Source organism: Bactrocera dorsalis, chromosome 5 (assembly GCF_023373825.1).
Source record: "Bactrocera dorsalis isolate Fly_Bdor chromosome 5, ASM2337382v1, whole genome shotgun sequence".
Taxonomy (NCBI): Eukaryota; Metazoa; Arthropoda; class Insecta; order Diptera; family Tephritidae; genus Bactrocera; species Bactrocera dorsalis.
In genome coordinates this window covers 32,137,539-32,160,948 of record NC_064307.1, presented here as the reverse complement: position 1 = coordinate 32,160,948, position 23,410 = coordinate 32,137,539, and the positions used below count along the sequence as shown (strand labels likewise).

The window sequence follows — 23,410 nt, the reverse complement described above, 5'->3', positions numbered from 1 at the left end:
CTCTTCTTCCATACTGCTTCTGCAGATGGCGAAAATTCCCAGCTTTATAGCATGGACACCAATAGGGTGCTGGTCTGTTAAAACCCTCATAACTAGGGAGAGTCTAGCCTTACTGATCTAGACTAGATCTCTTGCGATCGATCTTGGGTCTGTACTGATGGTGGCCCTGGTCAAGCTCCCGTGAAACTTAGAGAATACAGGAGCTCCGACCTGCCCCCATTCTACTTATAGCGGTTCTAGGCTGTCTTTACTTGCTAGTTCATCAGTTTTACAATTTCCTGTGATTCCACTATGGTCTGGTACCCAAACCAGCCTTATCACAAACAGACTCGATGCTATTGATAGCTAGGTCCTCCTTGACCAACCCTGATCTCACTATAAATGAGCTCAAGGCTAGTAACGCCATCGTCTCCAATAGTTGGTTTGAATATGTAGTAATTTTAAGTTTCAAAATAAATAAGGAAATTTAAATTTATATCACAACTTTATTTTATTTTCGGTTTCGCAAAATATTCGACAATTAGTGTAGCAGTCCAAAATGTTCTAATGATGGAGAGTGTAAGCAAGTGGAGCCGAAACAATGCTCTTGACGACAGGAGCAGAATGAACCACAGGCACGGAGTGGACGACTGGTACGCTGTGTACGCTATGTACAACAGGAGCGGCATGAACTACAGGTGCGGCATGAACTACGGGAGCGGCATGGACTACTGGAACGACGGGTGCGGAGTGTACGGTTGTCTTGACAGCGTGGGCAAGTACTGGACTCACGACAGCTTTGCTATGAACTTGAGTGATGCTTTGGTGGGAAACGGCTGAAGGAGCACTGTGGACCACCGAGCCGACCTTAGCCAACACTGGCTCATGCACTACATGGTGGGTCTCGAGGAGTCCAGCACTGACGGATGTAGCAACGGCGAAAAGGCAGACAGCAGCGAGGATGGCGTTCTGTGCAGGAAAGAGTTATAAATTAATAAAATTTTAGAAAGTATATATAGAAGTATATAAACTTACAAGCTTGAACATTTTTGTTGATTTTAGGAGTTGTTTGTCTGTAAGTCTACAAAATACTTCTGATGCTGATTGTGCATCACTGCCCTGCTTTTATACGGTGCGTGTTACGGCAATAAGTAAAGTAGTTGATGTATTTTTCTGATGAATTTTTATAGCCAAGGGAGGCTCAGTCAACTAAAGCCCATTACTTCATTATGTTTTGCGTATTTCTTTTGGTTAGAGGAATTTACGCGTCAACTAGAAGTTGGTTAATGCAAAACAAAATATTTTCAACACACACACACGCGCAGAGAAGTCATCACTACAAGCGGCAGCAACAGAAATACATACATTCAGCTGATAACATGCGCTTAGCGGCGGTATTTTTAATGCTTAAATGGGTTAACGCCTTTGATGAATGAGTTTTTGAACTCAGTATCAGCTGTTACGCCGCGTCATTGTGTTGAGAACAAATACATACACATACACACCGACCCAACCGAAGCAGCTTTAATGACGTTTTCTCATTACTCCATTTACTTGTTCTTCATTCAGCTCATTTCCTAACATTTTGGTATAAAAGTTAACACCAAAACGGCATCCAACATCAGTCACACATCACTATTTCCGAGCTCAACTAATCAGCCAAACTCAAAAACTCCAAAATGTTCAAATACGTAAGCAGAATATTAAATACGAAAAAATAAAATATTTTTAAAAAACTTATTAAACTCTTTTATAGTTCGCCCTCGTTTGCGTATTCGCCGTGGCCACCGTCAGCGCTGGACTCATCGAGACCCACCATGTAGTTCATGAGCCAGTGTTGGCTAAGGTAGGCTCAGTGGTCCACAGTGCTCCTTCAGCCGTTTCGCACCAAAGCATCACTCAAGTTCATAGCAAAGCTGTCGTGAGTCCAGTACTTGCCCACGCTGTCAAGACAACCGTACACTCCGCACCCGTCGTTCCAGTAGTCCACGCTGCTCCTGTAGTCCATGCTGCTCCAGTAGTTCACGCCGCTCCTGTTGTACACAGTGTACACAGCGTACCAGTCGTCCACTCCGTGCCTGTGGTTCATTCTGCTCCTGTCGTCAAGAGCATTGTTTCGGCTCCACTTGCTTACACTCTTCATCATTAGAACATTTTGGACTGCTACACTAATTGTCGAATATTTTGCGAAAACGAAAATAAAAAAAAAAAAACATGTGATATAAACAAAAACATTTTTCATAAAATTTTAGGCTCAGTTAATGTTTTCTAAGTAGACATTCTTAGATCCTGTCGTGGAATAGAAACAGCTCTTTTGAAATTTTTGTACGGATACTCGGACTTTTCTATATTGTTTCTACATATATATTTCATCCGAGAACTTCTCTCTTCCCTTCAGTTTTGATTTGAACTCACGAAACCATTATTGGGAAGCTTAAAGTATATTTTTTCTCCCTTCTTTCTTTGTAGTGGGAAATTGAGAGTCGCACTTCATTTATTTTAGAAATCGATTTATTCGTTGAAAATCAAGATACTTTAGGACTATGCTTGTTTGGTTGTCTGGTCACAGCGATATTGCAGGAAACTGTAAGGCTGATGAGCTTGCTACGACAGGTACCTCAGTCTCTATAACTGCAGAATGGGAACGGGTAGGAGCTACGTTGGCTTCCAGTTTTTTGCTACTGTAACGTTGGGCCTCAGACCAGATCAGCAAAGGCTGGTGAATTACCACGAGCTGTGCAGTCGTAAGGTCCTTCTGGCCTGGGGTAAATCGGAAGAGGTCTAAGAAGCTCATCGGTCTTAGCAGGGTTCCCCTTTTAATGCTTATAGGAGTTTTAACTGGATACTGTCCCATCGATATTTATGCAATAAGACTGAACATCTTACCGGATGCCAGCTGCATCAGTTTCTTGGAAGAAGATGAGATAGAAACATCTCAACACTTTCTTCTCGAATGTCCCGCTGTTACCAGAAGTAGGCAAAAACACCTTGGATTTTATACACTTCGACATCCAGGGGATTTAAAAATTGTCCTAAAATACCTTAACCGATTTGTAGTAGGTTCAGGGCGCTTCGTCGATAGCTAATGTGATTCTTCCGCCACGCTGAGGGTTCAGCCATCTAACCTTACATAACAACGTAACTGGTTTTTGACTTAAATATATACATATCTTTGCCCCAGCATAAATCAAACTGTTAAATGGCTGCTGCTATCATTTGTTAGAAATAAGATATAAGAAAAAGGGTGCGGCCGATTTAGTACAATGTTGTGTTTTCTGGTTGGTAATAACATAGAAACTGTATATTAAAGTGGTATATTTATGATTTGCATATAAGAGAAAGCCTTGGCCACTTTGCCATTAGAAGGTGATTGGAACAAGAATGTGTGGCGGGCTATAATACTATATAAGGTCATTTAAGGGCGCATTGCGGCTACAAGAATAGATACAATATAAACAAACATACTCAAACGACTGGTTAATGAAATGATTTGGACTACTAAAGCCAGGTGGGTATTGTTTGTCCAAAATCCTTGACTAAAAAAAATAAATACGTAAGTCAAGGTGTCTTTTTTATATATTCAAGGTGCGACTTTAGTATAAATTTGTTATAATAATCAGATATTATTTAATAATATTCTCTTTTGTCCGAATGTATTAGTCTCCTTATAGGACCAAGCCCGTCAAAACAGCTAAATCTTCAGTAGCTTTATTCATACAATTCGATTACGCCTTTCAATTCTAGATTATTTTTATAATTTTCATTAATTTCAGTTTCTGCATTAATATTTCAACTATTTGGCCAGATACTATTACTTAAAATTACCTCATATAGATGGTGATGCTTTTCGAGGTTCCCTACTATTTTAAAGGAAAAACACAGAAACTTAAAATTTAAAATTTTTGGCATTTATTTTTTGAAGATTATCTCTTTCAAATGTGGGCCGTGGCTACGTCCTAAAATGTTCCATCCACAGAGTTCATATGTCAAAGATTCGTTCGAACATTTCGGGGAAGGGGATTGTTACTTCCATAATTATTGCCAAAATTCCGATCCGTCTGGAACACGGCTAATGCCTCTGCCTAGCACTATCTGGAACTTGAATACCTAGGAAATTCGCAGTTCAAAGGACTAGAAGTTGCCCTTAAAGTCCGCTAAAGGCATTGACATCATATATGACGAATACTTCACCTGAAATTTATCATAACCTTCATCTTCGAATGATAATAAACATTCCAAATTAAATTTGAAGTTTCAGTATTTTCTTGAAATAAGTAGGAAACCTTGAAATGGAGCCTTTACTTATCAACCCGTCATCGTATTTTAAACGGCAATGTATTATATTTTAAAATCAGTTTGCTTCCTTTTATTAATAACGCATAGTAATCACTGTCAGCATTGACAAACACAGTTGGTTTTATTTTTCCTTCTGATACGTTTGTGTTATGAAATCTGATCCATTAATTCACATGATCGGTAGATCGGTGTGCATACTTTTAGGCTTTAGGAATCAAGATCGCTATAATAATATTGCTGAAAGTATGTTAAGCGTAAACGTAGGTCACTACAAGGTGTTGAATAATGATCATTAATTATTTGGCTATACATAATTATTATGATTAGTACTTTGCATAGCTGACTTTTGGTTCTGATCACAAGTTATACGATCGAGCTTTAATAAATTGGAAATATAAATAAGAAAGACGAGGAATTGAACATTGTATAAAGAGGTTCCAGAACACTTAATTTCTTGCTATTTTATTGACGTTTTTATGGAAATTAAGCCACAACGTTTTTATAGTCTATCCACACAGACTTGGTTACAAGTAAAGTATGATGACTCTTCGAAACTCGGCTGAAAGAAATTCGAAAAAAGCTATACAAAACAAACAAAATAAACAACTTTTTAATATTTTTAATTGCTTCGGGTTTTATTGAAAAGGTATATAGCTCTAAATTGTAACTAAGTGTCTGTTGATTGCAATAGAACTCGAAAAAAAGTAAAAAGAAGTTCTAAAATAAAAAGTGTTCACAAAGAATTGCACTGCAACGCAACGAGCGCAAGATCGTAGGAAAGCAAATCGGCGCGTTTCAAACAACAAACACACATAAATATGTACATAAGTGTACTTAGTTCTATGAATATGACTGTACTTATGTGTGACTAAGAAAGTGCGATTGTGGCTGTGTGTGAAAATAGGTGCTGATCACGTGTGGCATTGTGGTGCTGAGTATTCACTTTGTAGAATAGTCCATACGCAGTCGCAAAATGGCGGTCAATGTTAACTGTTGTTTGTCACTACAACAACATTTTAACCAATAACAATATGCTCAGGATGATGGAGGATGGGAGTCACAATTGGATGCACCGCAGTGACGATTGGTGTGGCGACGAGTACCGGGTGAGTGGCATGCACCTGAGTGACACTCTGATGCGAGATGGAGGATGGCGAGACCAGGATGGGCCCCAAGATGCTTGGCCTTGCGGCAGTGAAGCTCAGCAGCGCAGCGAATACCACAAACTGTACAAAGTATAAGATTAATATATTTAATTTAGTCTATTGCAACTAGTTTTAAGCGTTATCCTTACCAATTTGTAGAAGTTGAACATGTTTGCGCTTAAATCGTTGCGTTGTACTTGCAGTGAACACGAAAAGTGAGACTTTGATGATACTGTTCCCAACCGATGGCACTTTTATAGCGCGTCAATTGAAGCGTTGTTCTTACCGTTTCAACGCTCTCGTTCAATCATGCGAATTACAATGTTGACTTTTCTCTCGCAAACAATAATTAGCAACAACAATTGATGAGCTCGCTATTGGATCTACGATTGAGCATAGCAAATCAAGCTGATGCGGAAGATCATATTGTCTCCAAGTGCATAAAGCAGCAGCATAACTTGGGCATATTGTGTTGCATTTGAAGTTCAATGCTGGTTCAGTGCTTGGTTTGGCACGGTGGGTTCCATTTCATTAAAGTCGTCCTACTAATTTTCATATTTTTCTATTTAAAATAAATATTATATTTTTGTAAAGTCTTCAAAAATGTTAATTTATAAGTATGAGCATGAAATTCCTCTGGAGTTGGAGATTGATCCTTTGGATTTGATTGCTATAAACTTACAAAACAATAGAAATAGGCAGATCTGAAGGATTCTATTTTCAGTAAAGAGAGAATTGTCATCAAAAGGCGTTTACTCTTGAAATTTCGCTTGATAGTGCAGGTCTCAAGGAAATTACTGTTGACTTTGTGATCAAACGTTCTCCTCAATATTATTTATCTATTCCCTATTAAGGGTTTTGCAATAGGGAAGCTATAAAAGTAGACCAAAAGGGACAGCAAACAATGCCAAATTTTTTTCCGTCCTTTTGGCATTTATCTTCAGTAAGGTTTGTCATTCCATCATGGAAAGATATACGATTCAATATTGAGTCGAAATTATTAAAATTTACTACCGAAATTCGGAGTCAGTGGCCTCAATTTTATGGTCACCATAATCGTCCCGTCAGATCAACAATTGAGCGTTTAGTGGAAATGCATAGTACAAAATGTTCCCGTGTAATTGAGACAAAGAAGTGCCCATATATTGCTGCCGCTAGCGCTTCGATTGAGGAAGACCCAAATCAGTCTCTCACATGTCGTTCCCAAGCGTCGGGCATCCTTACAAGATCAAACTGACGTCGTATGTTCGTGAATTGGGCTGAGCAACAACTTGAAAATGATCCGGATTTTTATCGTAAAATCATCTTAAGCGATGAGTTTCATTTCTGGCTGAAAGAGTTCGTCAATAAGCAAAATTTGCATTTTTGATCAGGCAGCAATCCGCACGTACTCCATGAGTCACGATTGCATCCCGAGAAAATACGGTTTGGTGTGGTTTATGGGCCGGCGACGTCATTGATTTCCGTGATGATCAAGACCAGTACGTTACTGTGAATGTGAATATCTACGGCTCAATGATAACCGAATATTTTTGCCCCGAATTGGATGATATGGACTTGGACAATCTGTGATTCCAACAGGACGGCGCCGATTTATTGAAAACGAACGTGTTATCTCACGAAATGGCCCAGCGTAGACCTATTTCCTGTGGCGCTACGTCAATTCAATGATCCATGTCAAAAAGCCTGCGATGATTGATGAACTTTGTACGGATATCGAAGGTGAAGTTCCAAAGGTATCGGCCGATTTATGCTTGAAAATCATCGAAAAGCGTCTGAACTTCTGCGAACGTGCCCGTGGTGGCCATGCAAAAAAAATCGAATTCCATACATAATGGCATCGAATGTAACGGGTGATTTTTTTGAGGTTAGGATTTTCATGCATTAGTATTTGACAGATCACGTGGGATTTCAGACATGGTGTCAAAGAGAAAGATGCTCAGTATGCTTTGACATTTCATCATGAATAGACTTACTAACGAGCAACGCTTGCAAATCATTGAATTTTATTACCAAAATCAGTGTTCGGTTCGAAATGTGTTTCGCGCTTTACGTCCGACAAATTTTGTTCAGCGATGAGGCTCATTTCTGGTTGAATGGCTACGTAAATAAGCAAAATTGCCGCATTTGGGGTGAAGAGCAACCAGAAGCCGTTCAAGAACTGCCCATGCATCCCGAAAAATGCACTGTTTGGTGTGGTTTGTACGCTGGTGGAATCATTGGACCGTATTTTTTCAAAGATGCTGTTGGACGCAACGTTACGGTGAATGGCGATCGCTATCGTTCGATGCTAACAAACTTTTTGTTGCCAAAATTGAAGAAGAACTGAACTTGGTTGACATGTGGTTTCAACAAGATGGCGCTACATGCCACACAGCTCGCGATTCTATGGCCATTTTGAGGGAAAACTTCGGACAACAATTCATCTCAAGAAATGGACCCGTAAGTTGGCCACCAAGATCATGCGATTTAACGCCTTTAGACTATTTTTTGTGGGGCTACGTCAAGTCTAAAGTCTACAGAAATAAGCCAGCAACTATTCCAGCTTTGGAAGACAACATTTCCGAAGAAATTCGGGCTATTCCGGCCGAAATGCTCGAAAAAGTTGCCCAAAATTGGACTTTCCGAATGGACCACCTAAGACGCAGCCGCGGTCAACATTTAAATGAAATTATCTTCAAAAAGTAAATGTCATGAACCAATCTAACGTTTCAAATAAAGAACCGATGAGATTTTGCAAATTTTATGCGTTTTTTTTTTTTAAAAAAAGTTATCAAGCTCTTAAAAAATCACCCTTTACTTTTGTAGCGTTCTTGTTGAAAAATCGTTTATTAGTCAAAGCTTTACAGTATAAGGTGTCAACTTTAATTATTTTATAACTGTATACATAATTTTTGTTACAAAATCAAACGCGGATTTTAATTTCTTATATTTTTTGGCATTGCCAGAGCAAGGGTAATCAATTCGTGTTTACCATGGCCATCACATTTGAGTTCGAATTCTATTATTCAGTAGCAGCTGAAAGTTCGGACTCTCCATTACAAACACTTTTTTTATTTATTATTATAATTTATTGCTCTTTAATATTCACTATACTTTCACTTTTTTCTAAACACTGTGCGTTGCATTCTGATTATGTTAACATATCATATCAAGACTAATATCATACCATTTGATACTTAATTAAACAAAATATCATTTTAAAACTGGTTTGGTTTGTATTAAGTTCTGCTTTTTATATAATAATAGCTTTCTATATAACAAACATTTTGAATATATAATAATGTATGCATTACTTACGTATGTATATTTGCCCTTACTAAGTACATATGTATGTCTTCTTCTAATCAATTAAAATGTATCTGAGGGAAAAGTGTGATAATAGAGTACAGAATTCAAGGTCGCTGTTGTAAGTTAATGGCTGACAATAGGGGTCCAGTACAACCTTACTCTCGATTTTGTCTGGTATATTTGTCCAATATCAAAGCAATGATATGAATGGTATCTTCGCTTAATTTCAGTCCTTTTGATGGAATTTAGAATTTTATTAACTATTTATGAATGAGCGATGAAATTCGTCTATATTTGCAAAGGAGCGCAAGTTTGGTGTGGGATTCGTGATGGGAGGGAGACTTCGTCGCCGAGTACTGTCATTCATCCCAGTGGATGAACGCTTAGCCACAATCCGCATCAAAGCGAGGTTCTTCAACATATCGCTGATTTGCACCCATGCCTTCTATGAGCGCTTGGAGCGCACCTCTGACAGCTGTCCCCGCCATGATGTCAACATCGTGCTTGACGACTTTAACGCCAGGGTGGGCAAAGAAAGTATCTTTGGCACAACAGTCGGTAAATTCAGCCTCCACGAGGAAATATGGTTATCTGTAGTACTAGAAGTACAAGAAAATTCATGATGCTACCTGGCTGTTTTCGGGTCGAAAAGCTACCAACCAGATCGATAATGATGGGATAGACAGAAGACACGACTTCAGTGTACGCGACGAGGTTCTAACATTGACTCGGACCACTATCTCGTTGCAGCCAAGATTCGAATCTGTTCAGCAAAAAACGGACATCAACAAACACAAGGAAGGTTAAGCTGGCCAACAGGGGTAATGCTCGAAAATTCTTCGAAAAAATTCGGCGGCTTACAGAAGGTTTCAAGACCGGATCATACTCTTGTAGAACCCCCAAAGCTGATCTAGCCACCGATGCCCAGAGCATACTTAAATTATGGAGGGAACACTTCTCCAGCCTGCTGAATGGCAGTGAACGTACAACGCCAGGAGAAGGCTAACCCGATTTCCCAATCGATGACGATGGAGCAGACGTTCCTTTGCCCGACCATGAAGAAGTTCGAATAGCAAATACCTGCCTGAAAAGCAACAAAGCGGCGGGGGCTGATGGATTGCCGGCTGAGCTATTCAAAGACGGTGGCGAAGAACTGATAAGGAGCATGCATCAGCTTCTTTGCAAAATATGGTCGGATGAGAGCATGCCCAACGATTGGAATTTAAGCGTGCTTTGCCCAATCCATAAAAATGGAGACCTCACAATCTCCACCAACTACCGTGGGATTAGCCTCCTCAACATCGCGTATAAAGTTCTAACGAGCGTATTGTGTGAAAGATTAAAGCCCACCGTCAACAAACTTATTGGACCTTACCAGTATGGCTTTAAACCTGGCAAATCAACAACCGATCAGATATTCACCATGCGTCAAATTTTCTAAAAGACCCGCGAAAGGAGCATCGACACACACCACCTATTCGTCGATTTCAAAGCTGCTTTCGACAGCACGAAAAGGAGCTGCCTTTATGCCAAGATGTCTGAATTTGGTATCCCCTAAAAACTAATACGGCTGTGCAAACAACACCAAAAGCTCCGTCAGGATCGGGAAGGACCTCTCCAAGCCGTTGTTGGTCACATGCGTCAATAATGTGCGTAAAAGATCATGGTCCAAGTTGGATTCAAGAGAAGCCTGTGAAAACGTTTATCTCAGTAAAACATGACCAGTAGTATTATTCAATAATGTCTCTAGCGGAAAAATGGCAAAAAGTGGTCGACCAAGATGATATATATTTGGTTCATTCTAAATTTAAAAAATAATAAAATTATTGTCTCGTGTATAGTCGCAGATACAGGTGTTTTTTTGGCAATCGTTCGGTTCAATTTGATAAGTTTTTGACGGTAGCGTTTTACCTTAATGGTTTAATTCTTTTTCAGATATACAGAGTCTTATCGTGGCATATTATATATTCGGCTTTGCCGTTGATCTTGTTGGTTGGCCAGCCTTCATATACGATTTCCGCGTTGTCGTAAAAATCGGTTTTTCCTCACCAGAACGGCAGAAGTTGACATTGGTCTATATATTCATTTTCTTTCATATAATTGTCTGCGAATGCATTAGCAATTTTTTTTTGGCTGAATTGGTTTGTGCCACGCGAGGACTACCACGTCTCTTTCTATTATCAATTATAGCCGTTGGGAAAACAACTAATAATGCGGTAAACAAATATTCCCGACTATTATAATATTATTATTACTATTAATATTAGTATTACTATTAAGTGTTCTGAGAAGTTCACTGATGTATAGCAACAACCCCAATATGACCTTCTTTAGCTCCTCACGTCATTGTTCATTACCGAACGCAAGTACTGAACTGATTGTAATATATGAGTATACACTGCATACAAATTATGATTATTATGAGGGAAATATTACTACGAATTGGTCCTCGCTGTATGCACAGTAAACATTGTAACATAATGTACAAACTTATCCCTGATATCGCATGAAACATTTAACATTTTCTATTGATTTATTGCATATTTATTCAAATCAAATTAATATAAAAATACATATTTACAAAAAACTATTGATAGTTTTTAAAGGAGTACGCAACAATGCAACGAACGAGACACAAAGATATACTAAAGTTGCGAAATTCCTAACATTCGTGGTTCCATAAGTGATGTGGGGTGAGAAGAAAGAATGATGAGTGCAAAGTGATATGTCAAGTGGGGACTGTTGGCAGTCCAATTAGTGTAGTTTAGAAGCAGTTATTTAACCATGTAAATGTGGGTGACCAACAACGCCAGCATGACCCAGACCTACACCTACAATTGGGCCGACTGGACCGACTGGTCCCACAACTACAGTTGAGCCAAGACCGTGGATGAGGCCGGGTCCCACGATGCTGGGGTTGGCAGCAGCGATGCACACCAAGGCGGCGATCACGATGAGCTGCAGAAAAATATAATTAGTGGATATCCTTTAAGTCAAAGAGGCTCCTTGCAAGGCTCGCATCCTTACCACTTTGAAAAGGTTGAACATTTTTGCGTTTGAGTTTGTTGCGTTAGCGAACACTTGTAATTGAATACGAAAGTAAAGACTGTTTGATAACTTTTCCAAAGGGCGCTCGAGTTTTTATACAAAATCTTTGTCACACAAAGGCGAAGCCACATCTTGATTTGAATATCAAATCAGTGTGTGCATTTTAAATTTTTATCACTCAGCTGCAAGTTAACTGCATTAACTGGGCGTTGCCGAAAGCCACTTGCACATGATGTGTGTGTGAATGAGTATTGGTCACACTGCTTCCTTAAGGTAAAAGGTAGTGGTCTAAATTTGTTCTCCAAGAATTGAAGTTCAATGTTGACAACTCGACTACGCGGTTGCCGCTTGTTGTTGGTATATTATTTGCCAACATTTGCATGTGTCTACAAATGTTGTGGGCTGTCAATATGCTGCACGCTATGTTTACTGCACTAATTCAAGTAGAGCGGACAGAGGCAGTGCTGGTGGGGTATAATTGAAAAGACCTGGGGTTACCATGTAAGATATCTAAAAACTGTTCAGCTGAAAAACACTGCTCATAATTTATGGAAATAATTGGTATGTGTCCTTAATGCTAGAGGACCACCTTCACGCGATGTTAACGAAAAAAAAAGTAAAAAAGATTTGTTTAAAAGTAATATTTAAATCACTTATGGGTTAGTTATTTAAAGGTTTATTGGTGTTTCTGCCAGTCACTGGACTTTATCACCGTTTGAAGAGCAGGTTTGTGAGTTTCTGTCAGTGGAGGTGTGAGTAATTGGAATTACTGGCTCCTTAGAGTTCGGTGCAGCACAACTAACTCCATGTTATTCTTGGTTTGAACTTCATGTTTGTTTATCTCGATGATGTATACATGGCGGCCATTTCAGAAGAAGATCATTAAAACCACGTATGGCGAGTTATCCAACGATTTAATGAGAATATATTATCTGCGACCACTTCCGAGCGTGTTTTACCGATGACTAATTTCTGTCGCTGATTCATACCATACGAAGTGAAGATACAAATCTCTCCTTTCGATCTGGCTCGTGGTAATAGGTGAAACGATAACACCGCTTCCTTGTCGGCAATGGACAGCTACACCCCTGTTTATATCAACTATTTAACAATGAGACGCGGCATGGATCGATACGTTTTAAGTTAAATTTGTCATCATTGAAGTAACACCTCCCAGCACGGTTGCTCACATCCTCCGGATCGGAGCTGGCATTGAGTTTTACTGGAACCCGTAAGAAGTTTTCCATTCAAACTCCACATCTGTTATGCAATGAATGGATCCATCTTAAGACCTGGTCGGAGCTTGAAACAATTGAGGAGTGAACCCTACGACACCATAATACACAGTCAATTACACAACACTATTAGACCGCATCGACCAATCTACGATCTCTCCAGAGCTGAAGAAGGGCATCAAGAATTATCTGATTGAGCTTCGATCATCACTACTATTACGAGGTCAGAATTAAAGCTAAGAAGAAAATGAACAGAGGCAGGGTGGTGTCTTCTCCACGGCACTGTTTAACGTCAGTATTTCGAGACTAGAATTAATGGAATATGTCCTTATTCTCCACACATCATAAGCCGCTGAGCTACACATTAACCTTAAGTGGCCGTGCCCAGGCATACGTTTTCGCGGTCAGCTCACAATTTGTAACACTCAGGTAGTAAAAGGCCACATATCGGCAACACAGGGATTTGTCCAGCGAGATACCAGACATTTTTGATCGTTGCTGTTTGCACCGTCAGCGTAGCAAAATTATTCGACACAACCGAAGCATGTTATGTATTATATATCAGAAATGTACGATAATTCGTTGTGCTCGACCTAGTAGGATTATTTCCACCATCTAAAAGTAATTGCTATTGCTTCACTTTCGCCGAAGTAGCGTTGGGTATGTCAAAACCAAAGCATCAAATGTCGCCGGTTTTAAAAACAGCAGTTCTATATTATAGTACTAGCTGCTAGACTTCGAATTTGTCATTCATTTTATTGGGTGAACGATTTATGTACATACACAAGCGGCTCAGCCGCAGCTCTAGCCGACCTAGTTTATCGCGAGATTCTGCGCGGCAGATATGGTCAAACAACTACGTCAATGTATATATAAGAGACCTACGACCAGTTGACATGGTATACTCGTACTATATAGACGGGTTAAAAACCAGTGAACAAGTCCTTATTCTAGGCGATTTAGTGCGACTATCGTTATCGCCGCCATTCCATAATATATACCTTTCAAAGGAAATGGACAATAGCGCTATTAACGTCTGAGTTGATCGTTTGAAACCTGTATTCATCTTACCATATATCAAGGAATAAGACAATATGGCGAATGTGCGGTTTACTCGTCACCGTCATTCTGACCATTTCGATATACTTGTAGATAAATTTAGTCATTCAAAGTATTAACTGCCGATTCCATTTCCCATTCTTATTACCACGGCTCTAATTAAGGTATGTTGGATCAACCCAAAAATGTTTTAGAAAGCAGTTAAAAGAGACAGTCGTATAAAGTAAACGCTATACTTCTTCCAATCCTTTCCCCTATTCTTCGCTAATTTCAACATGAAACATTTAACATTTGCTGTCAGTTTATTGTATATTTATTTAAATCAAACTAAGAAAATACATTTTTACAAAAAATTATTGATAAAGGAATACGCAACAATGCAACGAACGAGACACAAAGATATACTAAGTTGCGAAATTCCTAACATTCGTGGTTCCATAAGTGATGTGGGGTGCGAAAAAGTAAGTCTGCAAAGGGAGTTGTCCAGTGGGGAATGTTGGCAGTCCAATTGGTATGGCTTAGAAGTAGTTATTTAACCATGTAAATGACCATGAATGCCACCATGACCCAGACCTACACCAACAATTGGGCCGACTGGTCCAACTGGTCCCACAGCTACAGCACCAAGACCGTGGACGAGGCCGGGTCCCACGATACTTGGATCGGCAACAGCAATGCACACCAAGGCGGCGATCACGATGAGCTGCAGAAAAATATAATTAGTAAATACCCTTTAAGCCAAAGCGGGCTGCTAGCAAGGTTCGCATCCTTACCACTTTGAAAAGGTTGAACATTTTTGCGTTTGAGTTTGTTGCACAAAAGTAAAGACTGTTTGATAACTTTTCCAAAGGGCGCTTGAGTTTTTATACAAAATCTGTGTCACCTACTTAAATGCAAAGCCACAATCTCATTTGAATATCGAATCGGTGTGTCCACTTTCAATTTTTACCTCTCAGCTGCAAGCCAACTGTATTATGCAGCTTATGTATGCGCGAATGTGTATTGGTCACACTGCTTTCTTAAGGTAAAAGGTAGTGGTCTAGAATTGTTGTTGGGAATCTTTTAGAATTGAAGTTCAATGTTTTCAATTCGACTGCCGCGGTCGCCGCTTGTTGGCATGTTATTTGCAAGCATTAGCACGGGTCAATAAATGTTGTTATTGTTGTGGACTGTTTAAAGAATATTTTGCGTCTTAGAGAATTGTAAGAAGAGACGACAGAGGGTAATGTGATACGTCTTTTAGAGTGCTGTTGGGGGATATTTTAAAATATCTGTGCGGTTAATCTGCGTTGCGCAAATAAAAACGTTCGTTATAGCGAAAATGCAACTCTGTCAGGCAATAAGCGCAACTTTCCAAGGGACATCTAAAAACTGTTGACCCGAAAAATACTGCATATAATTTGTGGAAACAATTGGTATGCGACATAAAGGCTGCAGGGCCACTGTCCCTAGACACTGGCACTTGAGGTGAAGCAGCTTTGTAGGTTAAGAAAGAGATTTATGTTAACGTTTAAAGGCTTTTCAAGCCCTCGGTCCTTTTTGGACTGGTCTTCAGTCAAATCTACTCTGTTTAGAAATATTGGTATTAAACAGTGCCCTGGAGAATTCTCTGTTAATTTTTTTCTTAGCTTGGATTTCTAACCTCGAAATAGAGTTGATCGACGCTCGATTAGATAATTCTTGATCCATTTCTTTAGCCCTAGAAAGATCGAAGTTTTTTCGATGCTTCTAACAGTGTGTGACTGACTTTTTCAAGGGCTTTTCACAAATCAAACGATACTAGGATCGTTCTCTAGTAGGGTAGTTTAGTTAAATTTATTCCCCCAATCAGGATTGCCTAATTGAGTTCCTTGAGACCGGAGAGGTTCACTGTTGCCGACTCGGTTACAATAGCGAAGCCGTGCGTGAACCTGGTATAATTTGCACAGCCGTAGAGACTAGCATCGCACTTGTGCGATTAGCAGCAAAGGGCCACATAACGTATGGTAACGTGAATTGTCTCAAGCCCCGAGCAGATTTTACACCTAACAACTGTGAAGGTTGAATAAAACTTTAAATGCAGCACAAAAATGTTTATGGGCACAGCTAAGACTCAATGCCAGCACCGATCAGGAGGATGTGAGCAAACCCGCTGAGAGTGTTACTCCAATTATGACAAACTTAACTTAAAACTTATCGATCTATGCAGCGTTAGATCGAGGAAATAAAACCTTTGGGCGTGTAAATTCTTGGTTAATTCCAGTATCGTAGACCTTTTTGTTTTGGGAATTACTCTCATTGCTAGTTGATCCTTACAAGCGTGTAGACGAAGGAAGCGATATGGTATCGTTTCACCTATTACAACAAACAATATCGAAAGGGCAGCTTTCAGTCTTCAGTGTGTATGGTTTGAAGGGAATATATAATTTAAGCATCGTTAAACGACGATTCAAAGCCTTGATTATGATTGTTTAAAATTGTTCGCAGAGCCTTCGGTCACTACGACCGTATACTATCTTTGGTGATATAATGCCGAGGAATCGCAGCTCCGAGATGCCAAATTCCGATACGCTAATGTTGATCGTAAAATTGTTCTTCCTAACTATTTGGAAACATTGACGTTGGTGGTTTTAATGATCTTCCTCGGAAGTGGCTGCATTGCATACTTCATGGACATAAACAAATATGATTTTTAAGCCAAGAAAAACGTCATTAATGAGTCTTTGGAATGTTCGTGCTTCGGTATGGAAAAAAAGAACTGACGTATCCTTTATGCGTAGACAATATTTTTTGACAGTTCTGAAGTAGTTGCTTAATGTGAAAACTTGGAAATCCAAAATTTCAAAATTTATCTAAAATTTATATGCAGTGTTTTTCAGGTCAACAGTTTTTAAATGCCCTTTGGAAAGTTGCGCTTATCTAACTTAACGTGTAACCCCCTTGGTCTATTCAAATATCTCCCGCCAGCACTTTATAATGCGTACCACATTACCCTCTGTGCACTCTTCTTGCTATCTATGTCTATGTAGATCAAACAGCTCACAACACCAACAGCATTTGTAGACATATGCAAATGTTTGCAAATAATATACCAAAAACAAGCGGCGACCGCGACAGCCGAGTTGAAATATTGAACTTAAATTCTAAAAGAATACGAACAACAATTTTAGACCATTACCTTTTACTTTAAGAAAGCTGTATGACCAATATACGTTCAATACACACATAAGTTGCATAATGCAGTTGGCTTGCAGCTGAAAGGTAAAAATTGACATTGGACACACCGATTCGATATTCAAATAACATTCTGGCTTTGCATTTAGGTGACAGAGATTTTGTATAAAAACTCGAGCGCCCTTTGGTAAAGTTATCAAACAGCCTTTACTTTTGTGCAACAAACTCAAACGCAAAAATGTTCAACTTTTTCAAAGTGGTAAGGATGCGAGCCTTGCAAGGAACCTCTTTGAATTAAAGGATGTTTACTAATTATATTTTTCTGCAGCTCGTCGTGATCGCCGCCTTGGTGTGCATCGCTGCTGCCAACCCCAGCATCGTGGGACCCGGCCTCGTCCACGGTCTTGGAGCTGTAGCTGTGGGACCAGTCGGCCCAATTGTTGGTGTTGGTCATGGTGGCGTTATTGGTCATCCACATATACTTGGTTAAATAGCTGATTCTAAACTATACTAATTGGACTGCCAACATTCCCCACTGGACAACTCCCTTTGCAGACTTACTCATCGTTATTTTTTCGCACCCCACATCACTTATGGAACCACGAATGTTAGGAATTTCGCAATTTTAGTATGTCTTTGTGTCTCGTTCGTTGCATTGTTGCGTACTCCTTTATCAATATTTTTTTCAAATACGTATTTTTAATTTTAATTTGATTTGAATAAATATGCAATAAAACAATAGATAATGTGAAATTTTCATTCGAAATTGATCAATAATAGGGGACAAGATTAGAAGGAGCATGGTTTTTACTTTATAAGACTCTTTCTTTTAACCTTAGTCTCCTCCAATATGCGTTTATTAGAAACGTGGTGATAAGAATGGAAAATGAGTTCGGCCAAGCAGATGAAATCGGACAGAATGACCAACAACCTACACCGGCGGAAGAATGGCCACATTGCTCCAACAGAAGAGTCCTTCCGCGGAAGCAAGAGAGCCTTTTAAATAAGCAGGTGAATAACCAAATTGGTTATCATAAAAGTTCTTTAAAGTTGTGGTCTGAAATCAATGAAAAGCTAAAGAAATTTCGTAATTTAAGAAAATTGTGACTTGCAGGAGTTTAAGCCCGAGAAACTCCTTCAGGAAAATATGGGATTTGGGGCTATTATTGACCCGATATTATCTATTTTAGCCAGTAATATATACCGTTAATATGCCACATACTAAAAAAAATATTCCCAGGGCTTCATAAAGGCACCAAAATATTCGGTTATCATTGAGCGGTAGCGATTCCCAATCACAATAACGTGCAGGTCTTGATCATCACGGAAGAAGTACTGCCCAATGACGTCACCGGCCCATGAACCGCCCCAGACCGTAATTTTTTCGGGGTACGTATGAATATACTTTCACAGGAATAAAGAATTTCATTGATATTCCGAACCGTTTTCGTTAAAAAAAAAAAAAAAACTTTTGTAGCACTCTTATTGAAAAACCCGCTCTTAAAGTTGAGTCTATGATGGATCCTTACTGAAAGAAATATCAAAATGGTGGGAAATTATATGGCGTCGTTTGCTGGTCGGTATACTTTTGTAGTGTCCCTATTTTGAAAAATCCGTTATAGGAACTAGGCCAAGTTTTTGTCCAAATTTCCCTATTTATTACAAAGATATACTAATATGGATAAAACACACTCTAGTTTTCGTTTAATGACTTAAACTATTTTTGATACATAGAATATTTTCAAAATCGGTCCTTCGGGCTCCTAGAAATGGGATTTCTCCAAAAAGTTGGCGGTGCCATGCCCATCATCGTATTTTTACCCTGGTTCCATGAAACCCTTTTATTATCAAAATTTTAGCCCAAAAGTGCCCCTTGCTACTGCAATCCCCAACGCTAAATCGCATTTCTAAATCATACTTTGGTGTTTATGGCCTACGAACTCTCCATTTCTTTTTGCTATGGAACATGTGTACCAAGTTTCATGAAGATATCTTCACTTTTACTCAGGTTACAGAGGACGGATAGACAGTCACCCATATTTCAACTCCTCTCGACATCCTGCGTTGGATTTCCAGGCTGACATTGTTGTTTGTGTTGATGCTGGTTCCAAGATAGACGAAATTATCTGGAACTTCGAAATTATGACTATCAACATTAACGTGTGTGCCTAGTCGGGAGTGCGACGTCTGTTTGTTTGATGACAGGAGATATTTCGTGTTTCCCTCGTTCACCAAGACCAATTTGCTTAGCTGCCTTATCCATTCTGGAGAAAGCAGAACTAACGGCGCGGTTGTTAAGGGCAATGATATCAATATCATCAGCATACACCAGCAGCTGTACACTCTTATAAAAGATTGTACCTGCTCGATTAAGTTTTGCAGCTTGAATTATTTTCTCCGGCAGCAGATAGAAGTAGTCGCACGATAGGGAGTCGCCTTGTCTGAAACCTCGTTTGGTATCGAACGGCTCGGAGAGGTCCTTTCTGATCCTGACGGAGCTTTTGGTGCTACTCAACATCAGTTTACACAGCCGTATTAGTTTTGCGATGTTACCAAATTCAGACATCGCGGCATAAAGGCAGCTGTCGAAAGCAGATTTGAAATCGACGAACAGGTGTGTGTGTCGATTCTCCTTTCACGGATCTTTTCCAAGATTTGGCTCATGGTGAATATCTGATCGGTTGTTGATTTTCCAGGTCTAAAGCCACAATGATAAGGTCCAATCAGTTTGTTGACGGTGGGTTTTAATCTTTCACACAATTCGCTTGATGAGGTGGCTTATCCCACGGTAGTTGGCGCAGATTGTGGGGTCTCCTACCGAAATACCGCAAATACTACCTTTCAAATATTTTCGAAGAGTAGAGTAATATCACCCGAAAAGATCCGAAAAGCTGGTCGCTACATAAACTGAGTCTGACTCGCTGCTGAAAGTGGGCATTTGTAGCCCCTGAAATAATTGTACATGAAGACCGTGCAGAGATTATCGAGTACTGAATGCAATAACTGTTCATGGTCGGTACCCGTAGTCATTTTGCACGATTTTGCTACATTTTTTACGGAGCGAGGTACAAGCATTCCAAAGGCTCATAAATAAAATTATTCTTGGTTTAAATTTCGCGTTTATTTATCTCGATATATCTGTCTACATAACAGAAATTTCAGAAAAATATCATTAAAACCACCCACGGAAAGTTTCCAACGACTTAATGAAAACAATTTTATTCTTGTGACCAGTTCCGAAGGCTCTACGCATAAATTTCAACAGCCAATCATTGACATTGAAGCGTATTCTAACGATGCTTCATTTCTATCGCCGATTCATGCCACAAACATTGGAAACACAAGGCTCTCCTTTCAATATGATTCGTGGTAATAAGTGAAACTATACTCCACCGCTTCCTTGGTTTTCGGAAGCAATAGACAGCTTTACGCCTGTAAGGATCAACTAGCAATAAGGGTAGGTCCCAAAACGAAAAGCTCTACGATACTGAAATTGAGCCGGAATTGATCCACCCGATTGGAATAGTGGGTCTTACTTTGTCGATCTAATGCTGTATGGATCGCTAAGTTTTAAGATAAGTTTGTCATCATTGGAGCGACACCTCCCAGCAGGATTGCCCACTTCCTCCTGATAGGTGTTGACATTGAGTCTTTCCCGTTCCATACAAATTTTTCTGCTGCGTCTGTGCCAAAAGTCTCCATCCTAACTTCGCATGTGTTAGGTGTAATGCAATGAATTGACCTGCTTGGGGCTTAAGGCAATTAAGGAACCATTTTGTAGCCTCTTCCTGTCAAGCGCACAAGTGCGACACTAGTCTCTACTGCTCTGCAAATTGCTCCTAGTTCACGCACTGCTTCACTACTCGAGTCGACAACAAAGAAGATCTTCGGTCCCAAGATACTTAAGTAGGCAGCATGACTTACCCCGGCTGGAGGAATAAGTCAAGAACTACTCTGCTGGGGAACGATCCTAGTAGTCAATCATACGACACCCTTAGAAAATAGCGAGTAATCTACTGTCCAGCGATGAAGATCAGAAGGATCAAAAAACAGCCAGTGTCCAGGGATATTCACAATTTGTCACGCTCACTTAGTAAAGAGACCATATAATTGATAACAGAGGGCAGCTCTAGCCGATCTAATTTTTAGCGAGATTCTGCGACTATATTAAGCATATTTTCTATATTGAAAACAGACAAACAGTGCTGCGGATACGGTTAAACAACTACGTTCATATATGTATGAGGGGCCTTGCGACCAGTTGACATGGTACACGGAAAGTATTTGTTCCCTTCGGATTAAAAAGCCGTGAACAAGTTTTTATTCTAGGCGATGCAGTGCGATCATCGTTAACGCCATTTCATATTCAACGGTTTTCAAAATATTTTTCAGTGGAAGTGGACAGCAGCGCTATTAAAGCTTCAGTTGATCGTTTAAAACCTGTGTTTTTTTATTTTTAGTTGTGTCGATCGAGTTGCGAGAGTACAAAATTAAAGAAACTATACTTTTCCAAAGTGGTCAGTGCCGAGTTCATTCTCCATTCTTATTATTACGGCTCTAATGAACGTACAAGTATATTAGGGAAAGCTAAAAGTGTTCTAGAAAGCAGTGAGTCTTATACTCGTAAAGTAGACACTACATATACATACTCCTTCCAATCTTTTCCTCTGTTATTGGTCGTTTTTGCATGAAATTTAACATTATTTATTGTTTTATTGCATATTTATTCAAATCAGTTTAAGAAAATATATATTTACAAAAAATTATTGAAAAGGAGTAGGCAACAATGCAACGAACGAGATACAAAGATATACTAAAGTTGCGAAATTTCTAACATTCGTGGTTCCATAAGTGATGTGGGGTGCGAAAAAGTAACGATGAGTAAGTCTGCAAAGGGAGTTGTCCAGTGGGGAATGTTGGCAGGTAATTGGTATAGTTTGGAAGTAGTTATTTAACCATGTAAATGACCATGAACGCCACCATGACCCAGACCTACACCTACAATTGGGCCGACTGGTCCCACAGCTACAGCTCCAAGACCGTGGACGAGGCCGGGTCCCACGATGCTTGGATCGGCAACAGCGATGCACACCAAAGCGGCGATCACGACGAGCTACAGAAAAATATAATTAGTAAATACCTTTTAAGCCAAAGCGGACTGCTTGCAAGGCTCGCATCCTTACCACTTTGAAAAGGTTGAACATTTTTGCGGTTGAGTTTGTTGCACAAAAGTAAAAACTGTTTGATAAGATTTCCAAAGGGCGCTCGAGTTTTTATACAAAATCTGTGTCACCTAAATGCAAAGCCACAATCTCATTTGAATATCGAATCGGTGTGTCCACTTTCAATTTTTACCTCTCAGCTGCAAGTCAACTGCATATGCAACTTGGCGTCGCCGAAAGCCAGCTGCGCATGATGTGTGTATGTGTGAATGTGGTGTATTGACCACACTGCTTTCTTAAGGTAAAAGGTAGTGGTCTAAAATTGTTGTTGGTTTTCGGTTAGAATTGAAGTTCAATGTTGTCAACTCGCCCGCCGCGGTTGACGCTTGTTGTTGGCATAATGTTGTTGGTGTTGTGCGTTATTTAAACGACATTTTGCAGGCAGAGCAGATAGAGGGTGATGCGACACGTGTTTTTTAGGGCTGGTAGGGTATAATTGAAAAGACCTCGGGGGTTACTCTGTAAGGCGTTGAGCAAATTAAAATTTGAGGTGCAGGTTAGTGAGCTTCTGGAGGTGTGGAATTAAAGGCACCTTAGCATTTGGTGTAGCACAACCAACACAATAAAGTGTGTCAGACATCACAACAGATGGACTCGAACCGAATGACCACACAATAGTGCCTCTGCGAAAGTAAGAGAACCTTTTAAATAAGCATGTGGATAACCAAATCGATTCTCTCTGAATTTCAATTATATATTACATAAATTGACCGATATTTTCAGTCAAACGTCATATATAGAATCTGGGTTCAAATATTCGGAGGATGTTTTTTTTTGGATTTGGATAATTTGTGGTCATAAGGTGGCAGGAATTATTGGTGCATAATTTTATCCCGTTACATTAATTACTTCCCGATTTGTATACTCGAAAGTGAAAGAATGAAATGGAATTTTAAATTGTGTTGTATGGGAAGTAGGCGTGGTTGCAGCCTGATTTCGTTATTTTTTTGTACTGTGTTATAGGAATAAGATAGGAATATCA

General features: G+C 39.6%; 2 protein-coding genes and 5 long non-coding RNA genes across 9 annotated transcripts; 3 read left to right on the top strand and 4 right to left on the bottom strand.

Moving 5' to 3' along the window:
* Positions 1-462: 462 nt before the first annotated feature.
* Positions 463-1,174, bottom strand: LOC125778755 (A-kinase anchor protein 14-like). Its single transcript, XM_049457933.1, has 2 exons — positions 1,015-1,174; positions 463-948 (listed from the first exon to the last, which is right to left on the bottom strand). The coding sequence occupies exons 1-2, from the start codon at positions 1,024-1,026 to the stop codon at positions 544-546; spliced, it is 417 nt and encodes a 138-aa protein (XP_049313890.1). The 5' UTR covers positions 1,027-1,174; the 3' UTR covers positions 463-543.
* A 357-nt stretch (positions 1,175-1,531) lies between these two features.
* Positions 1,532-2,204, top strand: LOC125778756 (A-kinase anchor protein 14-like). The gene is made up of 2 exons (XM_049457934.1): positions 1,532-1,670; positions 1,736-2,204. Exons 1-2 carry the CDS (start codon positions 1,659-1,661, stop codon positions 2,126-2,128), a joined length of 405 nt encoding a protein of 134 aa, XP_049313891.1. The 5' UTR covers positions 1,532-1,658; the 3' UTR covers positions 2,129-2,204.
* Positions 2,205-4,882: 2,678 nt separating this feature from the next.
* On the bottom strand, positions 4,883-5,978 carry LOC125778773 (uncharacterized). Its single transcript, XR_007422905.1, has 2 exons — positions 5,570-5,978; positions 4,883-5,501 (listed from the first exon to the last, which is right to left on the bottom strand). It is a non-coding gene; the product is annotated as an uncharacterized LOC125778773 (long non-coding RNA).
* A 5,334-nt stretch (positions 5,979-11,312) lies between these two features.
* On the bottom strand, positions 11,313-11,938 carry LOC125778771 (uncharacterized). The gene is made up of 2 exons (XR_007422903.1): positions 11,739-11,938; positions 11,313-11,669 (listed from the first exon to the last, which is right to left on the bottom strand). It is a non-coding gene; the product is annotated as an uncharacterized LOC125778771 (long non-coding RNA).
* A 2,405-nt stretch (positions 11,939-14,343) lies between these two features.
* LOC125778767 (uncharacterized) lies at positions 14,344-22,605 on the bottom strand. Of its 3 annotated transcripts, XR_007422899.1 has the most exons (3): positions 22,500-22,524; positions 14,827-14,936; positions 14,344-14,756 (listed from the first exon to the last, which is right to left on the bottom strand). It is a non-coding gene; the product is annotated as an uncharacterized LOC125778767 (long non-coding RNA). The 3 variants fall into 3 exon arrangements; XR_007422898.1 differs by lacking the exon at positions 14,827-14,936 and having other exon boundaries at positions 22,390-22,605; XR_007422897.1 differs by lacking the exon at positions 22,500-22,524 and having other exon boundaries at positions 14,827-15,132.
* On the top strand, positions 14,376-22,260 carry LOC115066619 (uncharacterized). Its single transcript, XR_007422907.1, has 2 exons — positions 14,376-14,514; positions 22,079-22,260. It is a non-coding gene; the product is annotated as an uncharacterized LOC115066619 (long non-coding RNA).
* Positions 17,313-17,952, top strand: LOC125778774 (uncharacterized). Its single transcript, XR_007422906.1, has 2 exons — positions 17,313-17,465; positions 17,535-17,952. It is a non-coding gene; the product is annotated as an uncharacterized LOC125778774 (long non-coding RNA).
* Positions 22,606-23,410: the final 805 nt, after the last annotated feature.